This window comes from Drosophila melanogaster, chromosome X (assembly GCF_000001215.4).
Source record: "Drosophila melanogaster chromosome X".
NCBI lineage: Eukaryota > Metazoa > Arthropoda > Insecta > Diptera > Drosophilidae > Drosophila > Drosophila melanogaster.
In genome coordinates, this window is record NC_004354.4 from 21,191,889 (window position 1) to 21,211,024 (window position 19,136).

The 19,136-nt window shown below is 44.3% G+C and overlaps 3 protein-coding genes across 11 annotated transcripts in view; 1 reads left to right on the plus strand and 2 right to left on the minus strand.

Moving 5' to 3' along the window:
- Positions 1–1,364: 1,364 nt before the first annotated feature.
- ccb (central complex broad) lies at positions 1,365–2,633 on the plus strand. The gene is made up of 2 exons (NM_134594.2): positions 1,365–2,068; positions 2,182–2,633. Exons 1-2 carry the CDS (start codon positions 1,495–1,497, stop codon positions 2,397–2,399), a joined length of 792 nt encoding a protein of 263 aa, NP_608438.1. The 5' UTR covers positions 1,365–1,494; the 3' UTR covers positions 2,400–2,633.
- Positions 2,634–10,610: 7,977 nt separating this feature from the next.
- CG1724 (uncharacterized protein) lies at positions 10,611–11,453 on the minus strand. Its single transcript, NM_134595.3, has one exon. It carries the CDS (start codon positions 11,322–11,324, stop codon positions 10,767–10,769), a length of 558 nt encoding a protein of 185 aa, NP_608439.2. The 5' UTR covers positions 11,325–11,453; the 3' UTR covers positions 10,611–10,766.
- Positions 11,454–13,421: 1,968 nt separating this feature from the next.
- The window catches only part of Mnr (Membrane-bound Notch regulator), a 75,862-nt gene continuing 70,147 nt past the window's right edge, over positions 13,422–19,136 (minus strand). For 4 of the 9 annotated variants that reach the window (NM_167734.2, NM_167735.2, NM_001272833.1 and 1 more), the window contains one exon: positions 13,422–14,696. In NM_167734.2, the coding sequence (NP_728397.1) occupies positions 13,795–14,696 (902 nt within the window). In that variant the 3' untranslated portion in view covers positions 13,422–13,794. Of the gene's footprint in view, positions 14,697–15,217; positions 17,991–19,136 lie in introns of those variants that run through there. The other 5 variants (NM_001272830.1, NM_167736.3, NM_001272831.1 and 2 more) reach the window with 4 other exon arrangements.

Here is a 19,136-nt window from a genome sequence, read left to right on the forward strand (position 1 = left end):
ATTTTAGGAGGTTCTTCTTCAAGTGCAGCTAATGAGGGGCCTCCCTCCGCCTGCTTTTTGTATTGCCAACTTGCAACTTTCCACATTTTTCATTATGTCGCAGACATGGCGAAAATGAAAAGGAGCTGCTAAATGGGAGGCCCGACTGGCCGGGGGGGCGTGGGAGGCGTGTCAGGAATTATGTTGATTGTTTGCTCTAGCCAAGGAAATAATTAAGCAAGAGATGGCAGCAACGGAGACACGGGCAAGAAACTCGAGCATAATTCGCTGGCGCCAAGTCAAAAACATATATATATATGTATATATACCAAAAATATCTGAGCTCTGCTGCACAGCGGATAAAATATTTGTCTTCTTTTACAAATCTTTATCTTAAAAAAGGCACAAAAAATGTAAGCAGTCGGATTTTTTTATCTAAGCAGTCGTATACTTGATTTCACACAAGCATAGCTTACTTTCAGATTATTATTAAAGCTTCTGCACAACATTTCATCCAAGTGTACGGATTTTACCATCCGGCTGCAAAAACAAATTGCGAAATAGTCAACAGCTTTTTGCGACTCACTGTGTGTGCGTCGGTTTTTCGCCGCTGCTCCAAGTTAATCTAATTAGTGAGCCACTTGAAGCTGCAGTTTTGATTTACGTTTCGGGCTGACACTGGAGATTAGCCAGGAAAAGGCAATCGCCGCGCCCTGAAATCCCTCTCCGCATTTTGACATCAAAGAGTTTTACCAATTTCCGCACAAAATGTTTGCAATAGATCGCTGGCCATCACCCCTTTGCCTTTGAATGTCGGCATCATTTCGGTTAGATTTCGGTTCATTTTATCGAATTTCATTAGCGGCAACAGCGATTCCAATTTCCAATTTACTATTTCCATTTAGTCTGGGACTGGCATTTTACAATTTTGCACTTAAACGCCCCCACCAGCCAATTGTTTCCTCCTCTGGCAATCCGGCTTCGAATGGGATTTTATTTATTTATTACGCACACGCAGCAAGTCCAAACACAGCGCATTCCTTTGTCCTCGTGGGTCCTTTGTCCTTTCAGACGAACTGAGCAAATATTTAGAAATATTTGGGCGTCGAAAATCGGACTCGTCTCCCCAGGGCCATGAATAAATTAATTGACCAGCCCACAAGTATTTAAGCTTGGTCACGAAAACATCATAGTTTTAGTTATCGAAAGTCGCGAGCACAATAGCGAACATAGGATTTTACTATTTATAATCAAAGCGGTGTATCTTTCTTTTCCGCTTACCTATTTAAGATTCTAAAATGTTGTGTAAAGTATTGGTAGTACATTGAAACCTTTTTGAATAGGCCTGGTGAAAGTACTCAGTACAATGTCATTTAGGCTCTATGACAGATTTGCCGTACCATTCAGTCTCAGCCAGAGCTCCGTTGGCTGAACAACAAAATCAAAATTTATATTTTTTTACAAGTTTTTCCATAAAAAGAAGTGCATCCGTTTTCTAAGCAAGAAAGACGAAAAATGACCATAATGGCTATATCAAACGACACATTTGAAAATGAACAGCAGGTGGCGGTAAGGCAAGAAGCACCCAATGCCATTGGTAACATCCCGGATGTGGTGGAGTCGGCTTCCCGCCCACAAAAATACACGTTCCATGAGATCTATCAGATGATTACAGCCCTCACCTGGCCCCGAATTCTGTTTGATTTGCTCGTGCGCCACGAGTGGAACTCCATCTTTTTGAGCCTAGGCTTTCTTATCCTCAATGCCTTCGAGGTCCTTCAAAGCTTCAATCTGTTGCAACAGCTGGCTGTAGTCGGCATGATGATCCTGAGCAACATAATGATCTACAAGGCCATCCGGCCGTATGTGCGATTCCATCTTTACGAGCGTCTGATCCGCGCCGATTTCAATGTGCACATCACCCAGGAAATGGTTGTGCGCGTGGTCAACTGTGTAAATCGCTGCTTGGTCACGCTGCATTGCATCCTCTTTCAAACTGAAATCTTCGAGCTCTTTTTGATGATGCTTGCCCTGGAGGCAGTGCGTAACATCATCTGGTATACTAACATCTTCTTGCTAATTAGGATCGGTAAGTTTTCCATATGCGACCTCAAATGAACACACGCAAATTATTCCAATCAAGCTTTTATTGTTTTTAGTATTACTTTTAATATATATTAAGAAATGCAATCTCTCTTGCAGTCTTATGTGTGACGTTGTTTTTTCCAAGGCTTTTCGATAATGATATTGATAATGCGTCGAGCAGAGCCTATTATCAGATATGTGTGCTGCAGATCGTTGACAAGCTTGAGGAGATAGGCGTGGAGGTGCATCTAGGCATCATTGAGCGCTGGAAGCAGGAAGTGGATGCCATGAGGGAGTTGTATTACGAGATTGAGGACTGGCCAAACCAAGAGTAGTTTCATGATGATATCGAGATCTAGTAAAATATATGGCTTCGCCGAGGATAATAGCCCATTATGGCAGTTATGGATAACTTTTGTATTTAACTTCTTAATTGTTTCCATACACTCCATACAACTACAATGCCAAATTCGCACAATCTACCTATCAAAAACATCAAATTACACCTTACACTTTAAATTTGTCCTTGCTTTATTTCATTTAAATTAAATTATGTACACTGCACACTGAAAAACTGTCTCCTGTTTCATTTAATTTAAAGGTTAAAGGAAAGCCCATTGAGTACCAGGCTTATATTGAGGGAAATAACCGGGTTGTGAAGTGGTCAAATCTGATTGATTTTCGGTGTGGAAATTAATTAAAGCCTCCTGTTATTCCGCGCAACTTTCGGGCGATAAAAATCGCACCCAGAACGTGACAAAGGACGATAAAGTTAAAGGCGCCGAGAGCAAGCAAACATGCGACCCACCGAAGTTGCTAAAGTTGAATATGGATGGAGGCGAGGGGCGGAGGGGTGCTACAGTGGCAGAAACTGGGCGGTGAATGCAACGCAGCCTTGTCGATGGTTAATCATTAAAACCGCCTCCACGGCCCAACGGCTCAAGATGGCCAGATTTATTCATTAGCGGAGTGTGTGCGGCTCGGAAATCACTGCGGGCCAGTGGGGGCATTAAGAATGTAGTGGGCTCTCGGCAGGAAGTATACGAAAATCGAAGGAGAAGGTGGGCGGCGATGGCGGGGTCAAAGGAAGAGGGCGACAGGAAGTGGGTGAAAATTGGGCAGTAGGAGCGGAGTGGAAGTGATGTGGGTGGGTCGTAGGGTACGGGACGGGACCCTTTTCTTCTTGCAATTTGCACTCAATTGCAATTTCCGTCCGCCGCTGCCATTTGCTACGTGGCTGCCACGTGAAAAGCCATCGACCTCCCCTTCTCTGCCGAGCCCCTGCAACGCCCCTGCCTACGTGCTGAGCGGAGCAAAACGCGCAGAAATTTGTTTTGCCATTTTGTTTAGTTGTTAGTTGTTGCCGCGGCGGTTCGCCCTTTTCCGGCTTTCCGCCCTCCCACCTTCCTTCCATGTTGTTTTTTTTTTAAATATCAATATAAAACGTGACAAAATGGACTTTTGCCTCGACAAAGCTCAGAAAGCAGCGCGGATGGGCGGCAGGATGGTACACTCGGGAAATCCCATATACATTTCATTCGAGAAATGTTATGCTGTGCGATTTAGCCTCAATCGCTAGCTTTTGACTATATTTACAAAATATGGAAAGAGAATATATATATATATTTACTTGATGGAAAAACGTGTGCGACTCATTCGAGAAAAAGGTATTTCGAACAAGGTGGCTTACGCTACGACTTAAATATAAAATATTTTGCATAGTGCACCGTTAAAAGTAAGCCCGGGAAGCAAGGAACAGAATTTCCGTCAGCGGTTTAACTGCCCGGCGATGGGCAGGCATAAGTAGGCGTTGGGTGGTCGGAAAGGGGGCGGGTTCACGCATTATAATCCGTTTATGGACGTCGCCCCCATCCGAAATCTGTTCGGAAACCCAAGTAAACCCATTCCGAAAGAGGGCCTGACTTAGCTGTCCCTCAGAGTTGTGGAATTAGACAAGGATGTTGGACAACCAGGATTCGGCAGCCGGGAGATTCCGACAGGAATCAGGTGGGCTGGATACGGGCTACGCTTGCGAATCTTATAACTAATATTTTAAAGTCATTTAAAGTTTTCATTGATATAACCTAACACTGGTTCAAACGCAGCTTCTTTTGAACAACTTTAAAGAAGATCTTGTATGTGAATAAGGAACTCAGTCCGCTGTTAATCAATTTACTATTTTTAGCCCAGCAAAACTCCATCAAGACTTGGGAAATAGTCTGAAGTCGGTCCGGTGGAGTTAAAGCCATTATTCGTTGGCTGTTGCCATAGAGCAGTGGAGCATTGGGCAGATGCCCCGGGCCAGGAAAAGATGACGATGACGATAACGATGACGATGATTATTATTTCAATTCCAAAAGGCATGTGCGGTTCCCCTTTGGAAGCCACCAAAGGGGGTCGCATCTTCGGCTCGGCCAAATGGACTCACGGTCGATGACGCTGCCTTTCAAAAGGACTCCCCACTATTCCGGCTTCAATGGCGAAATGGCGAGGCGGCGATGGCGGAGTATCAGACAGACGATGCACCGGTTTCCATGGCACTGCATTGTGTGCATACATTCGCAGAGGGGCCACAACTAAATAGGGAAGATCAGAAGAGAAGCGCCACGGGGACGGTTGGCGGTGGAGGTGGCTAAAATTGCATTCAGCGAGTGTTTTATGGCCATGCTCGGCACTGGCACTCCGAATGCAACTGCTTTATGAATGCATAATTTTATTATGCACAAATTCTATTTACAACGCGACACGTTGCGTGAACGGTTCATGAGGCGCAAATGCGAGGTTCGCTCTACAACTTGATACCCATCAGCGAGCTCTTGTGCCAGCAAGTGCTCGATTGCACCTGGCTGCCCATTTGATTGTAATTAATATTTGCATTTCAATTGCATTTTCGCTGGTCCGGCAGTAAAACCGGTTTTTGTGGCCAGCGGCCAAATATTTGTAGCGCACCGTGCTACGCCCCAATTATCACATATGGCAGGACATTGATTAAACATTTAACTGTCCATAAGTATTTTAATAACTATCTCGGCCTCCGCAAAACAATTTTCCATCGGCTAATTGTGGGTGTTTAGTGGGATCGGTTGTTGTTTGCCAGACCCAAGCAGCCGAAAGCCAACCAAACGAAGAGCCACAACAAGCTTGAATGGGATTCGGGCTTACACGGTTAGAAAATATTTCAAGTCTCATAATTTGGCGATATACTACTTACGTATATTGTTTGGTTTAAGAACTGTATCCTATCATGTGACGAAAGGTAATCATCATTTTATGATTTTTTTTAAGTGTATAACCCCAGAGTTTTATGTGATACCCAGGCTAGAACTTATTTGTTATTGAAAGGACAGAAAGCATTTGCGGGATTCAAAATTTCCATGGGCATTTGGTTATGGCACCCGGCGATGATTGCTTCCCTCAGGGCGCTCGGCATCGACACTGACATGGTCCAGTGCGTATAAATCAACAGCTGCAGCAGGTTTTCCGGCCCACAGTGAATTGGAATGGTGGTGAAGTAGTTGATCGGGGGCAAAACGGGGACAGCAGCAGGCAGCGGGTTAAAAATCTTTTCAAGTGGTCAACGGACGCAAATCCCCGTCCCAGTATCCCTACATCCCTACATCCCGCATCCTTGTGCCTTTTGCGGTTGAATTAAGACTAACAAAAGGCACTGGCAAAAAACGGGTACTGGAACGTGGAGAGCCCAGATCTCCAGCTCTGCTCTGCCCTGCTTAGATTACGCATACGCCGTGTTGAGCAGTGGGTCCTTGGGGTACGGGAAAATGGGGTCGAGCAAAGAAAGTGCAACACACATGCATGGCAACAGAAGCAGAAACAGAATGTGGAGAAGGACTTGGAGTCGCAGTTGACGATGGAGTGGGAAAAGGAGCTGGAATGGCAGGACAAAAACGAAAAAGGGCAAACGCAAAATGTAAATGGGCTTTTCACAAAATGAATATTAAATTGCAAGTGGGGTAAAAGACGCAAAAGAAAGGAGGGCGACTAGGCAAAAGAGTGTTAGACATGTCTGAGCCCACATTAACATGGCCAACCAGACCCACGCCCAATCCCAATCCGAAACCGAATCCGGAGCCGATGCCTACAATGGGATGGCTTAGAAACTCTTTGTGGCTTCTCTCATGTCCACATGTTCATTTTTCTAATCATTGCTTTTGTGTTCGAATATTATTATCGCACTGATTGCCAGACTGGGGAATCTGTCAACTCAAATGATACTTTTTTTTGGCACCTTTTTTGGTTCAGTTCTTGAAAGTCAAATAAAATGTTTTTGGAAAATTCCTATACAGTTTTTTAAAACCATTCTTAGAGCGTAGCTATGTGTTCTTGTGATTGTCATATTTGATATTCAATTCATCTGGTTGGCCTAATGAGCTTATGGCACCGAGCGTTTTCCGCGATTATTTCTGAAGTAGTTGAAAGTTGCTCCTTCGGCAGTTTCTAATCCCAATTAAAAACCGCAGCCCGACTAATTAGCATGGGGAGAATCTCGGATATCCGACTTGTTTTGTGGCTGTTTTCCCAGATAGATGAGGATTTTGTGTAGTTTCCTGAAAACGCCCCGGAAAAGTCTCTCGCCCACTTATGTGACATGGCATATGCATTGTTTTCAAAATGATTTGCGGCTCTAATTTTTGCACAGAGGCGGCCGACAAGAGGGCCTTACTTTGTCGTCTCCGTTCTTATTTTTGTGGCTTTCGCTGCACAACTTGAACAGTGGCCCTGCTCCCCTTTCCTTTCCACCCTTTCCGCCCTGCCACACCCCCTCTTGCCACAAAGTGCGCAGCAAGTAAGATGCCACCACAAGCCGCATGCGGCTCCAGTTGCTGCCAACTATTGCATATTTCTCGGATGAGAGTGCACTGAAAGAAACGTCCACGGTAGGTAGTGTGGTGCAAATAAAATCAATATTTGAAGCAACTCTATTGTTTACCATCGAATATGTTGATATGGAAGAAAGTTAGTCCTTTGCTTTTAGTTTACGTTATAAAAATGTGAAATTTGTTCCGGAAGATTGGGCTATGATTTTTATTCAGTGCCCCGTAGTTGTAGCCTGCTCATTTTGTGTGTTTCTTGAGCTCAGGCGCCAAAACAAAGCAGAAACTTCGCTTGGTTCAACATTTCAACTGCTTGGAAATTTATTCATTACCATTCCATCGTCTGTGCCATCTGCATCTCCGTCTTCATTTGTCTGTCGTTTTGTATTTGAGCATTTCGGTATTTGAGTTCCGACCCAATGCCACGCCCACCGCTCCCGGCCCGCCCATTCATAGTTGCGCTGCTAAATGCCACACAAAAAACTTTTTCAAGCAAATAGGTAAATTTTTAATTGAAACCCATATGGAGGCAAGGCGCAAACGAAATTTGATAATTCAAATGGCAGAACGTTTAATATTTGATGTGTCTCACACCTCTCGCGCGCCCGAATTTAATTCCATTTGTCGAAATCAATTAAAATGCCTTTCAAAATTTATCACCTGCAAAAACGGACGATTTGCTAGAAGTGGACTCGACTCCTTTCGCCCTCGAGTGCCTCAATTACTCTCCGGCCAACTTCAACTGCAGGCGAATGCAAAAGTTTTCGTCCTTACGCCCTCCTTTCGGCCAAAGTTAACAAATTTTTTGTGCCACAGCAGAAGTTGAGGTAAGTTGTGTACTGAAGTCGAAAGTTTTCCAGCACACATCCGTGCAGCGCGGGGTGCGGGGTGCCTAAGCTGCAAGTTCTGCATGGCGGAGGACAAATATTTTTCAACAACTTCTCAATGTTGCTAGTGGGCTTTGAATGCAACTAAATTCGAGCTGCAATGCGAGACTCTGAACACACATACGTACAGCTGGGCCAAGGATAATAATGGTGCGCGATTTTGTACATCAGGGCTTGCGTCTGATGCGTCTCCAAGTTACGCAATGCAACATGTTGCGTTCAAGATGCTGATTTACATAACTTCATTGCTTTTAATTAAATAGCCTGGAATTGGATTATAAAAATATAGAGGTATATTGATATATATATTAGCTAGCTAGCTAACTAGCTAGCTGGTTAGTTGTTTTGACAACCATTCTGTTCAAAAATATTTAATGGTATTTTTTAAATTTCCTACAACCAACCACCAAATATTTTTATTTGCAATAAGCCACGACATTTATTTGTACAGTTTTTCGAAAACATTTCACTACCACTATTAGGCTGACCACACCTGTGGGAAAATGGAAAAACTGGGATGGGGAAAAAGGAAGAGTTTGTTTTGCAAATTTACCCATGTCGTGGTTGCAGTTCTTACTCTAACAATCAGCGTTGACTAAATCAGAGCGGGTCTGTTGATGTTGCAGCTGCAGTTGTTGTTGCTGCTGCTGTTGTGATGTTGCTGCTGCGATGTTGCTGCTCTGATGCTCTGTTGTTGCTTCTGATTTATCTGGCGAGTGCGGCAAACGCATGTAAACAAGCGTCGGGCCAGCAGGCATGTGTTTTTCCAGCACTCCCGCTGGAAGAGCCATTCCGGAAAACCACCCACTCGCCGTAATGCGCTACTCAATTTGGCAACGAGATCCTCTGATGTTGCCCACATAAGTAGGCAATGCAATATTTCGCAACTGGAGTCGCCGCCAATTGGATTTGTTCTACAGTGTTCTCACTGCGAAAATGGGGAAGCAAGTTAAAATCTTAGCCAAGCTTAGCATATATCTGACACAAAATAAGTTTAACTCTTGTATTTTTAGTGCATAAAATAAGGAAAAACGACATATCGAATTTGAGTCACATAATGAGATCATTCTATTCTCTATGTGTGTGCGTCATCCCGCGTATATTTACTCGTATATTTGTTGGCGTTGGCCGCCCTCTAATGGCCACAAATTAAAGTCTTCGGACAAAAGCTTAACTTTCATTAATCGCGGCAAATGTCAGCGCACAGATTTCCCGCCAAAAGAGATGGAAAAACGTTGAGCGAGGGATGGAGAGAAAGTGGAGAAAGCCACGAAAGGGAAGTGAGCGAATTGGGGAGAAGATATGGGGGCGCTGCAGCTACAACAAACTATCAAAATAAATAACAGAACGTGACGGCAACGTAACGTGGCGCTCTGTGCCCCAGCCACGCCCCCTTTGCCACACGCCCCTCCTTTGGTCACCACACAATTTGCCACACAAACGAAACTTTTCAGCCACGAAAATTGCACATAAAACTTAATTAGTTTTTTCTCTCTCTGTTTGCCAAGTATGTGTTTGTGAGTGTGTGTGTTTCGTGCTGTTTGGTCATTTTTATCATTTGCACTTAATTAATTAAGTTGTAGCATTTTTATTGCGCCACAACAATAAGAGCAGCAACAACAACTACATAATACACATGTTAAAGAATAGTTGTTGTTAGAACACAAAATAAAGGAGCCAATCGGGGAAATACCAGCGAGAAATATGTGGACGAAAATAATTCCATTAAGATTTTCTTAGTAATTACTAAAGAAAAGTTCCAAAGAATCTTTAAAAGTTTCTTCAAAGTTCGACGAACAAGAATTGTGTTGAATCGAATTTAATGTGTATCCAAGTTTCAAAAAAAAAAAAAAAAACCATAAAACATACCCAGTAATTGTTTGCCCTCCCGTGCCTTACACAAAAAGGTGAATAAAGTGAAAACACTTGCAGCTCTTGATTCCTGATTATGAAAACGTAATTGGATTTGCACAAGCAGGACGAGGCATAAATATATAATATATCGCGGCAAGTAAGTGCCAATAGATGTAAAAAATTGATCAACTGCGGAGCGCCATCTACCGGCCGCTTATGCGAGGCAGCCGTAAGTCGTAAGCCGTAAAAATTAATAGCCAGAAGTTGGGAATGCGAATGGAAATGGAAATGGGCATGGGTATGGGTATGGGTATGGCTGTTTTCGACCTGGTCGTCGACGTCAAGTACGTGTAATATCAATAAAATTAAGCCGAGACAAGGGCCCAAAGCCAGAAGCCAGACGACCGAGGAGTTGGAGGAGGAGGAGCACGAGGAGTAGGTGGAGCAGGAGGAACAGAAGGAGGAGGCGTGGCCAGAGAGTCTTGCGTGCAATCATAAAAACGCGACAGTGCCAAACAATAAGCTGAAAGCCTCTTACATGTATTTTTATGCCCCACCCAATCAAACGCCCACCCAAACACCCACCCAACTGCCGCGAAGGCGACGCCGCCGTGTCGCTTCTAATGCGACTTGAAAAGTCAACGACATCCGCAACGGAACGAGCACCTTGGGGCAGGAATGGGTAGGGAGTTGCACGTTGTTCTGATGCTCGTAGGGCACCATGGGGTTAAGGGCGGTGCGGTGAGGCATGTGCGGCAGCGAGAGCGAAAGGCTTCTAAATGCGGCGCGTCATTGTTTTGCTCTGAAGGAGCTGCCGGGTGAAATTCCTGCCCCGAACCAAAAGTCCTGGTCCTCGATCTGCCACCCTCACGTCGCTTCTAGATGGTGCACAGTGGTGCATATTTGCAGAAAATTATCACCGGGTCTGAACAGATTTGAGCGTTAGTTAGTAAAATTAAAGACCAAAGCTTTTGGATGTTGCCTAAGTATACAAAATATATTAAGCTTGAAATTTTGATTTTTACGAGGAGGTGGAGGCACACAAAATCATGGAGCGAAAGTAAACAACGAAAGAAATCATAATTATTCATTAAGGTTCCGGCTTGACGGGCAGAATGAGAACAGAAATTTAGCTTGTTGCGTTGGCCTGCTGCACTACGGGGAACTCAAAGCCCGGTGATGAATTAATATCGCCTGATCCCATTCCGGATCCAGAAGCAAACGCGCCTGCTCTGCCTAGATCGTTCTGCGGATCAGAATTGCGAAACTGCTCGGCGGAGATGCGGGTGAACAGAATGCCCACGCCCTCGATCATTGAGAGCAGAACTCCGCCAATGATGGCGCTTCCGAACATGGCGGCTACTCCGTTTCGGGAGGACAGAATCCCACCGGCGATCGCTCCGCTCATGATCGAGTTCCACGGATCCTCCTTCTTGCGCAGATGCACCAGGCTGCAATCCACGATGCTGAAGACGCAGCCCCATGCGGCGAAATTTCCGCCAATGGTTGGCGATCTGGACTTTACGGCCGCCAATCCGCCGGCGAACCGTCTTTTGAGCCCTTGAGGTGCATTCCGGAATCCCTTTAGTCCCTGGAAGAGACCGCCTCCGAAGCAGCCCATCGTGAAAGCCCCGCCACAATCGTCCACGATGCGAAAAGGACACGGTTCGCGCGAATACTCCTCCATTTCGATATTCCTTCAGTCAAATATTTCGAAATTGAAAACTCTAGACGGAATTTGTAACGCTACGACGCTCGACTTTTCGCACGTGCGATAGGGCTTTAAATAAGTGTAATATAGTGAAGTTAGCCTGGCTTACGATTTGAAATTCACATGAATTCCATACATAGCCTACTACAATACATAAAAAACTCAAAAAAAAATACAAACTAAACTAAGAAATACAGGAAATAACATATAACATATGCGTTCACGAAAATATTGAAATCTGCTGTGGTTTTACGATCTTCACGGGCGTTATACCAATCGTAAGGCATTAAAAGAACTAATGAATTAATTACTCAGACTCAGAAAATTGTTTTTTTTTATTTCACTAGCGGTGGAATTTCACTTGCTTTGTGCAACAATCTCTAATTTAAATGCAAACATTTTGTTCTCAAAGTGCTTGTATAAGTTTTTGGCTTAATACAAGCCGTTCGTAATTAAAACCAACTTATATTAGCTCAAAAAAAAAAAACGAAAGCATCTAGCTCGATCACGAAAGAAAGGCGGCTAATGGACTTGCGACATACGACCTCCCCAAGGCCAAAAGTAATCCATTTTGCATAGACAACCGACCAGTGTGAGTGGCTCGCCGCGTTGTTGTTGTTGCTGCTGCTGCTGCTGTTGGGTGAAGTGCTGCTTAAATATGAAAAACTAACTCGCATCTGCTTTTCACATTTTCCTGCACTTGACACTAAATTCACTTTGGCCAAGTGGGTGCTTGGTGCACTTGAAGCGCACTTTCGCTTGACAACAAACCCACCGTCAGCATCGCATCCATATCCACATCCATGGAGCGGCATCCATGCAGCAACATCCACATCCACATCCATATCCACGTCCATGGAGCAGCATCCCAAAGTACGGGGCAATTCAGACGGCCAGGTGCGCAACGTACGTACCATATAACGTACGTATATTTATTTTATTACTTAAATAAATTACAAAACGGTAGTCGGTTAACCAGAGCCAAAGCCATAGCCACAGCGAAAGCCAAAGCCAAGCCGAAGCCAAATGGCCACCCATCCGCCGGCTGCATAGTTGAGGAGCTTAGCGCATAATATATTGTTGCAGTGCAGCAGCAACATTCCGGCCAACAAAATGTTTGCCAGAGCGGCAATGGCTCCTCTCCCACGCCCCCAATCCTCCAGCTGCTTCGGCCAACTTTCAACTGCCAAGTGCAGAGCTGCCGAGAGCTGCTCTGTGGCGGGACAGGATTGGGGCTGGGACTGGGACGGAATGGAATGGAATGGAATAGGACGGGACAGGACAGGTGAAACTGCAGCGGAAACGCAGCGCATTTCGAGTGCCGCCTGAATGCGAAACTTTGCCAGCTCGGGCTGCAAATCCGGTTGCCTTCAGTCAACAGCCTCTTAAAAAGTTATGATCGCGTTGATTAAGGATCTCTGTTATTTTTGGGGATTTTTCCCAAAGCCATTTACACTTTCCATTTATTTGGGGGGGGGGCTAGCCAAACAGACGTGAGTCCACAGCATTCTCGAAATGTACATATGTACATATGCTTTTGGCCAACTTACATTGTGGCTGGGTGGCTGGCTACTCAAATCTATTTTATTGAAGTTCACTTGCATGTCCAACAACTTTACAGCCAACGAAAAAAATTAATACTAGTTATGTTTTACCTTTTCTAAAAATAAGATTTTTAAGTTATAAGGGGGCATTGAATTAGTGATATGTAACCCATCAAACTTACAAATTGTTAAAGAAATTTAAAATTTTGAGGTAAAATATGTCTAAAATTATGTTTTTTTCAATGGATTAACGCTGTGGTGAACACTTCTTACAAATCGTACAAGCATTTTTTAATTAAAGTTTGTTAATAATTATTTACACATATTAGCAAGTTGTCTAAACTAAACTTTACTTAATAAAATAAATATGTTTTAACAATAAATGAATAAGTTTAAAGGATATCTTTAATATTATCCTCAAGAGGACGTACATTTGTCTCAAACTTCGATTCTACAATACTTACCAACTCGAGGATCAACATTTTGGCCCATTTACACAACAACCAATCACAATTAAAACGCGCATGAGCTGGCTTTCAATTCTTACGTATATTATCTTGTTTAAATTCAATATCAGTTACTTTTCTATTTACAAATGAACTTCGAATTGGGATCTGTTGTTTTCTGGGGGATTCTACGCGCACGGTATCTCAAATTACATCTGACTGTTCTCTCATTTATCGAGTATATATGTTTATATATATATATGTATTGTATTTGTATATCGTCATTAATAGTTTCGAATAATATGCTTATATATTTCAATATTGTTTCAGTTAATGTCGTTGAAAGTTCTCCATTTGATTACATTGCCGAAGGACGAAAAAAAGACTGTTTTGAAAGGAGACTCCAAAGTCGATCTCCACATGGAATGCTAGGCTAGCTACTTCAGTCGCTGCAGCTTAGCCATAATAGTTGCCCGGTGCCTGGGTGGGATAGCCCTTGGCTCCTCCGTCGGAGGAGGATGAGGGACTGCCGCTCCTGGATGAGGGATTCTCACTGAAGAGGCCGCCAAAGTTTTTCGAGCTGAAGATGTCGCCCAGTCCTCCAGAACCTCCGCCTCCTTGCTGAGCGCCTCTGTTGGAATTTCCACCGCTGAGCAGACTCCCCAGGAAGCTGCTAGCACTACCGCCGCCAGCGCCTGCATTACCACCACCGCCGCCGGATAGAACGGATCCCAAGAGACCGCCAAGTATGTTACTACCACCGGATCCGCCGCCTCCTGCTGCTGGTCCTCCGCCATAGCCACCGCTTGGCTGGTAGCCGCCAGCCGGCTGTCCACCACCTGGTCCTCCGGCTCCGCCGCCTTGCAGTTGCTTGGCTATCTGGCCTGCAATGATACCGGACACCGCTTGACTCACCGCCGGATTCGAGAAGAAATTGGAGAAGAAGCCGCCCTCTTTGTCCTTGGGTTTCTGGGCACCACCACCACCGTTGTTATCGTAGCCTGGGGCGGGTGGCGTGTAGCCCGGTCTGGGTTGGTATCCGCCAGGAGCTTGAGGTTGATAGCCGCCAGAAGATGGTGGCTGGTAGCCGCCGTTGTAGGGATTGTAGCCGCCGTATCCACCGTTGCCGCCACCACTGCCATATGGATTGTAGGGAGCCGCACCACCGCCGCCGCCGTTTGAGTTGGGTAGGCTGGGGTACAGGGAGTGGCCGCCAGCCGAGAAACCACCACCATATCCGCCGCTTCCACCACCGCCCGCAGCACCACCGTAGCCAGCACCACCGCTCGCATCCGCTTCCGGCAACGGGGCACTCGGGGCACTTGGGGCATTCGGGGCGTATGCGTTATGGCTCACCTCTGGGTATGTCGGCAAAGCAGTGCGCAAGCAGTTGGTTAGCCACAAAAGCGAGGGTTTCGAATCGAATGGAAAGCATAAGGGGGAGATAAGATAAAATACAAAAAAAAAACGTAAACAAACACAAATTAGGCGGGTGGATAAACAAACGAAAATATTAAAAAATGTCAATGGTCGGGTTGCAATCAATGGACTTAGCCTACGCGATTGATTAATTACCACACCGCTTTAAGTCTACACAACTTTGAGTTTCTGTCCGCCCAAACTTAGTCTAGTTAAGTCTTCGCTTCATTAAATAAATATATATTAAATATATATTAAATATATCCATATCCGACACACGTTCGCACACACGTGCTTACGTGTATTTAATGCTATGTACAACTCTTTTAGTTTGTGGTTTTGATTAGTAAATACTCGAATACTTATTGTTTGCTCCTCCGAGTCCTCGCCTTGTGAATGAGTCAATGTGGGCAGTACTGTCGTGGGTAATGGTAGTGGTATTGGTATTGGTATTGGTAGTAGTGGTAGTGGTAGCGGGTAGTATCTTATATCGATAAAATGATTTCGGTTTGGTTAATACTGGTCGTACTGTTTACATGGTTCCGGTTCAGAGATTGCAAATGAAGTCAGCATTAGTTGGTGTCCCAAATCAAGTGTGTGCAAATACAAATACAAACGGACGGAGTAAATATGCTCGACACGAGTGTTTTTTATCCGGAATTTACAGCGACAAAATCGGTTTGTTTCGTTTTCTTGGAAAGCTTTGAATCTCTGGGACCTCGTTTGCTTAACTCTGAGTGTTTTGTAATGTTTAACAATTTCTTGTTTGTCTCTGTGATTTCTATTTTGTTTAGTGTTTGCAAATTGCTTCTTGGCTTTTTGTATTTTGTATATATGTACTTGTATTTGTATTTCTGGCAGTTAGTTAGTAATGTAAATGCCTTTCTGCGACAGTTTTTGATTTCTTTTGATTCATTTTGGGAGTATAGTTTTCGTTTTTAGTTTTAAGTTTTTACTTTAGATTAGTTTTGAACAACTTAGGCTAGCTTAATTCTTGTTCGTTTGATTTTTTAAAATGCCATTTAACTTGCTTCAGTGTTAATTTATTCGTATTCGTAATCGTATAAAAAAACAACAATCGGTTCTTGTTCTTGCACGCAGCGCACTTGGTGCTCTGCCATCGAATATAGCTCATTATGCATTTTGATTGACATGCGTACTTTTTGTATCTACAACACTATCCGTCTAAGTATCTGTATCTATATTTCTGACTGCAGCAGCAGTGGCAGTGGCATCATCGAAAGCCCTGGATCCGCCAGGGTCTGGCCGCAAATTCGTAGCATCAACAAAAATGAAATTAACATCAAACTTGCCCAATGCCCAATCATCATGTGTATGTGTGTGTACGTGTGTATTTTCGGCCTGTATGTGGCGGTCAGGCTTGCCACGCCCCTCTGACCAGAGGCTGTCTGTCTAAGCCTGAAATTAAATTCCAATTTAATTGAGCTGCAAAAAAGAGCGGCTCCCAGGGGCCGGCAGTTCCCCTTGACTGATAGCCGAAAATTCACACACACACGAGCACACTCTTCTACACAATATTAAATTGAAATTACGTATTCGCAGTGTGAGCCAGACAGCAAAGGCAGCCGAGAAAATGCCAAAATACGTAGAACGAGGGTGGCAAAGGCTTACAGCTTATAGTGTAATTAAAATACAACCTTTGAATTGTAGTGAATTGTACGAGAAGTTAGCATCAAGCGAAGCTTTAATAGATGCCCAGCAAAAATTTACAATATTTTCTTATCAATCAAATATTCCTTCCACTTATTCCTGATCTACAAAATCATTTATAAAACGACTTATGTCCGAAGGACTTGTCCAAAAAAAAGTAATTAAGTATCCAGTAAGCTACAGTCCTTGAAGTTACGTATACGCAGCGTGCGCTTAAGAGCAAATCAGAACTACAATTGTTCCAAATATGTCAAAAATATATATGCAAGTAAATTATGCAAGTAAATTATCGACCAACTTTAATCTCGTACAATTTTTAAATGCCAATCTTACTGCTGCTGCTACTGCTTTTACATTATTCTTAAGCCTAAGCCAAAACAAAAAGTAAAAAAATAAAAATAAAAAGATAAATGGATAATAAGGAAAACAAAATAATATGTAAGGCATAACCTTCATGTGAGATCCCATTTTTACTGCTCATTTAGTTTGAAAAGTATTCGTTTACTGCTTTAATATTTCTTAAATCGATAATGATTTAAATAAAACTAGCATTTTTCTTCAATCTCAGAATGAATGCACCAGACATGTCTTAGAAAATTGATAAGAGTTGGGTTAATTGAAAGAGTGATCCTTAGTGGTTAGTGGGAACAGTTCAGTGAAAATGGGCTCATTCCAAAGGTTATCCCGAACATAAGGGATGGGTTGTTAATTTCCAGGGGGTCTTCGGGATTGGTGTTCTGTGGCCTTGTACCGCTATTCTGCTGCTACCGCCCCAGCCTATTACGTCTGCGGCAGGAGGGCCAGGACGAGCCCCAAGATTAGGACGGGCATACCCAGTCCGCCCAGACTGCCGGCTGCCGAGGGATGCGCCTGGGTGCGCCGGTTGTAGGGGTTCTGTTGGTTCTGGTTCTGGTACTGCGGCGGCGGCTTGTTGTACATATTCGCGTTGGAGTGCTGGCTCTGATAGCCCTGGTAGTTGCTGCCGTACGGCGCCAGGCCGCCGCCGCCGCCGCCGAGGATGCCCAAGGTCGAACTGGGCAGTCCGACGCCGCCGCCGACGCCGCCATTGCCGCCGCCTCCAACGCCGCCGGGCGGACCGCCAGTCCCGGTCGGCCCGCCACCGCCATAGAATGGCAGCTGGCCAAAGATGAAGGGCGGATTGTACGGGTTCACCGGCTGCAGGCCGTGCATGGGGTAGCCGGGGTTGAGGACGCTGCCTGGATGATTGGGTTGAGGAAACTGCTGAAACGGAGGCGCCGACGTGGGCGAGTTGTACGGGAAGATGGGCATGTTCGGTATGACGGGCATGTGGTGCTTGGCACCGAACACGTAGTGCGGATCTATTACGCCCGTCGAGGAGGCGCCTGCCGCCCCCGCGTTGCCGCCCTTGTCGCGATCGTTTCCATTTCCGGCGTTACCATTTCCGTGGCCATGGCCATGAGCGCCATCACCACCGTTATCGCCGCCACCCTGCTGATGGTTGTACGTGTAGGTGTTAAGCGTGGGATTCGATGAGGCGGGTGCAAAGATGTTGTTCTCGGGTCCCTGTCCCAGACTCGATCCTGTTAGTGGTTAGTGACAGTCGATGGCACGCGGGGAAAAGAGAGCGGGTTTTCTTGTTAGCGTTAGTTTTGGGTATGATCCCAATCCCGCCCAGCCTTCCTCTTCTTAGCCCCCTCTCCGGTCAGTACAGAGAAAATACTCTATATATATATATATATATATGTTAATCTATGATGGGTCAGGCAACAGTCAAACTTCCTTAAAAACATGATTCTAGCATTTTAATTCAAGTACTCGTAACCTTCTTGATGTTAATTTTAAGACATGGACATTAAGAAATTGGTTTTGCTCTTAAATTATTATTTTCATTTCAGCTGCTAGATTGTGTAAGCTTAAAATACAAAAGCTATTATGCAGTTGTAAAGATTTTTAGTGCTAATAAAGTTGAATTTGAATTTGAAATATATGTTATATACACAGAAGTAAATAGACGTGTTGCATGTTGCCTTTTTTCTCTCTGTACTGTTGCTTCCTAAAACATGCACAAGTGATCGGTGGAGAGGGGGAGAGGCGGGGGCGGGTGGGTGGTTAGCAGTCGAATATTTGCAAGCCTTGAGCGAATGAGGCGATGAATGAGCGAGCGAGCGAGTGATTGGTTGATTGATTGATTGAGAGTCGAATTGAGTGTTAAATTGATTGAGTCAGCGGAAGCGCTCAGTGTGTTGGTGTGGGTATTAGATCGCCATAAAACATATTACATTCAGTTATATAGCATAGATACATACATATAAATGGAAATGATCACAAAACTTAACAAATACTTGGGGCCAAACAAAAAGAAACGACAAATAAGTTCGGTAATTTGGAATTAAGCTTATAGCCTTGCAGAGTTTCGAGGCTTGGAAAGAGTATGTGAATACGTGATGTGATTATTAGGACAATAGGTCAGTCAATAGCGTTATATTATTTGTATATTTCAGAAAATTATTATTTCTTGAATTGTATTCAATGCAACGTGTTATTTCTCGTCTCTGAGAGGCTATTGTTATCTTCGGCGCCCGAAGTCAGCTTTTGCGCCCCCAGAAATTCGTTGGATTTAACCCGAAATAACTTGTTTTGAGGAACCAAAAAGATGTAGCCGCCAATCGCCGGTCGCCAAACCTCGAAATTCGAATTACGAAACACGATGCCAATCGCCTGGACAA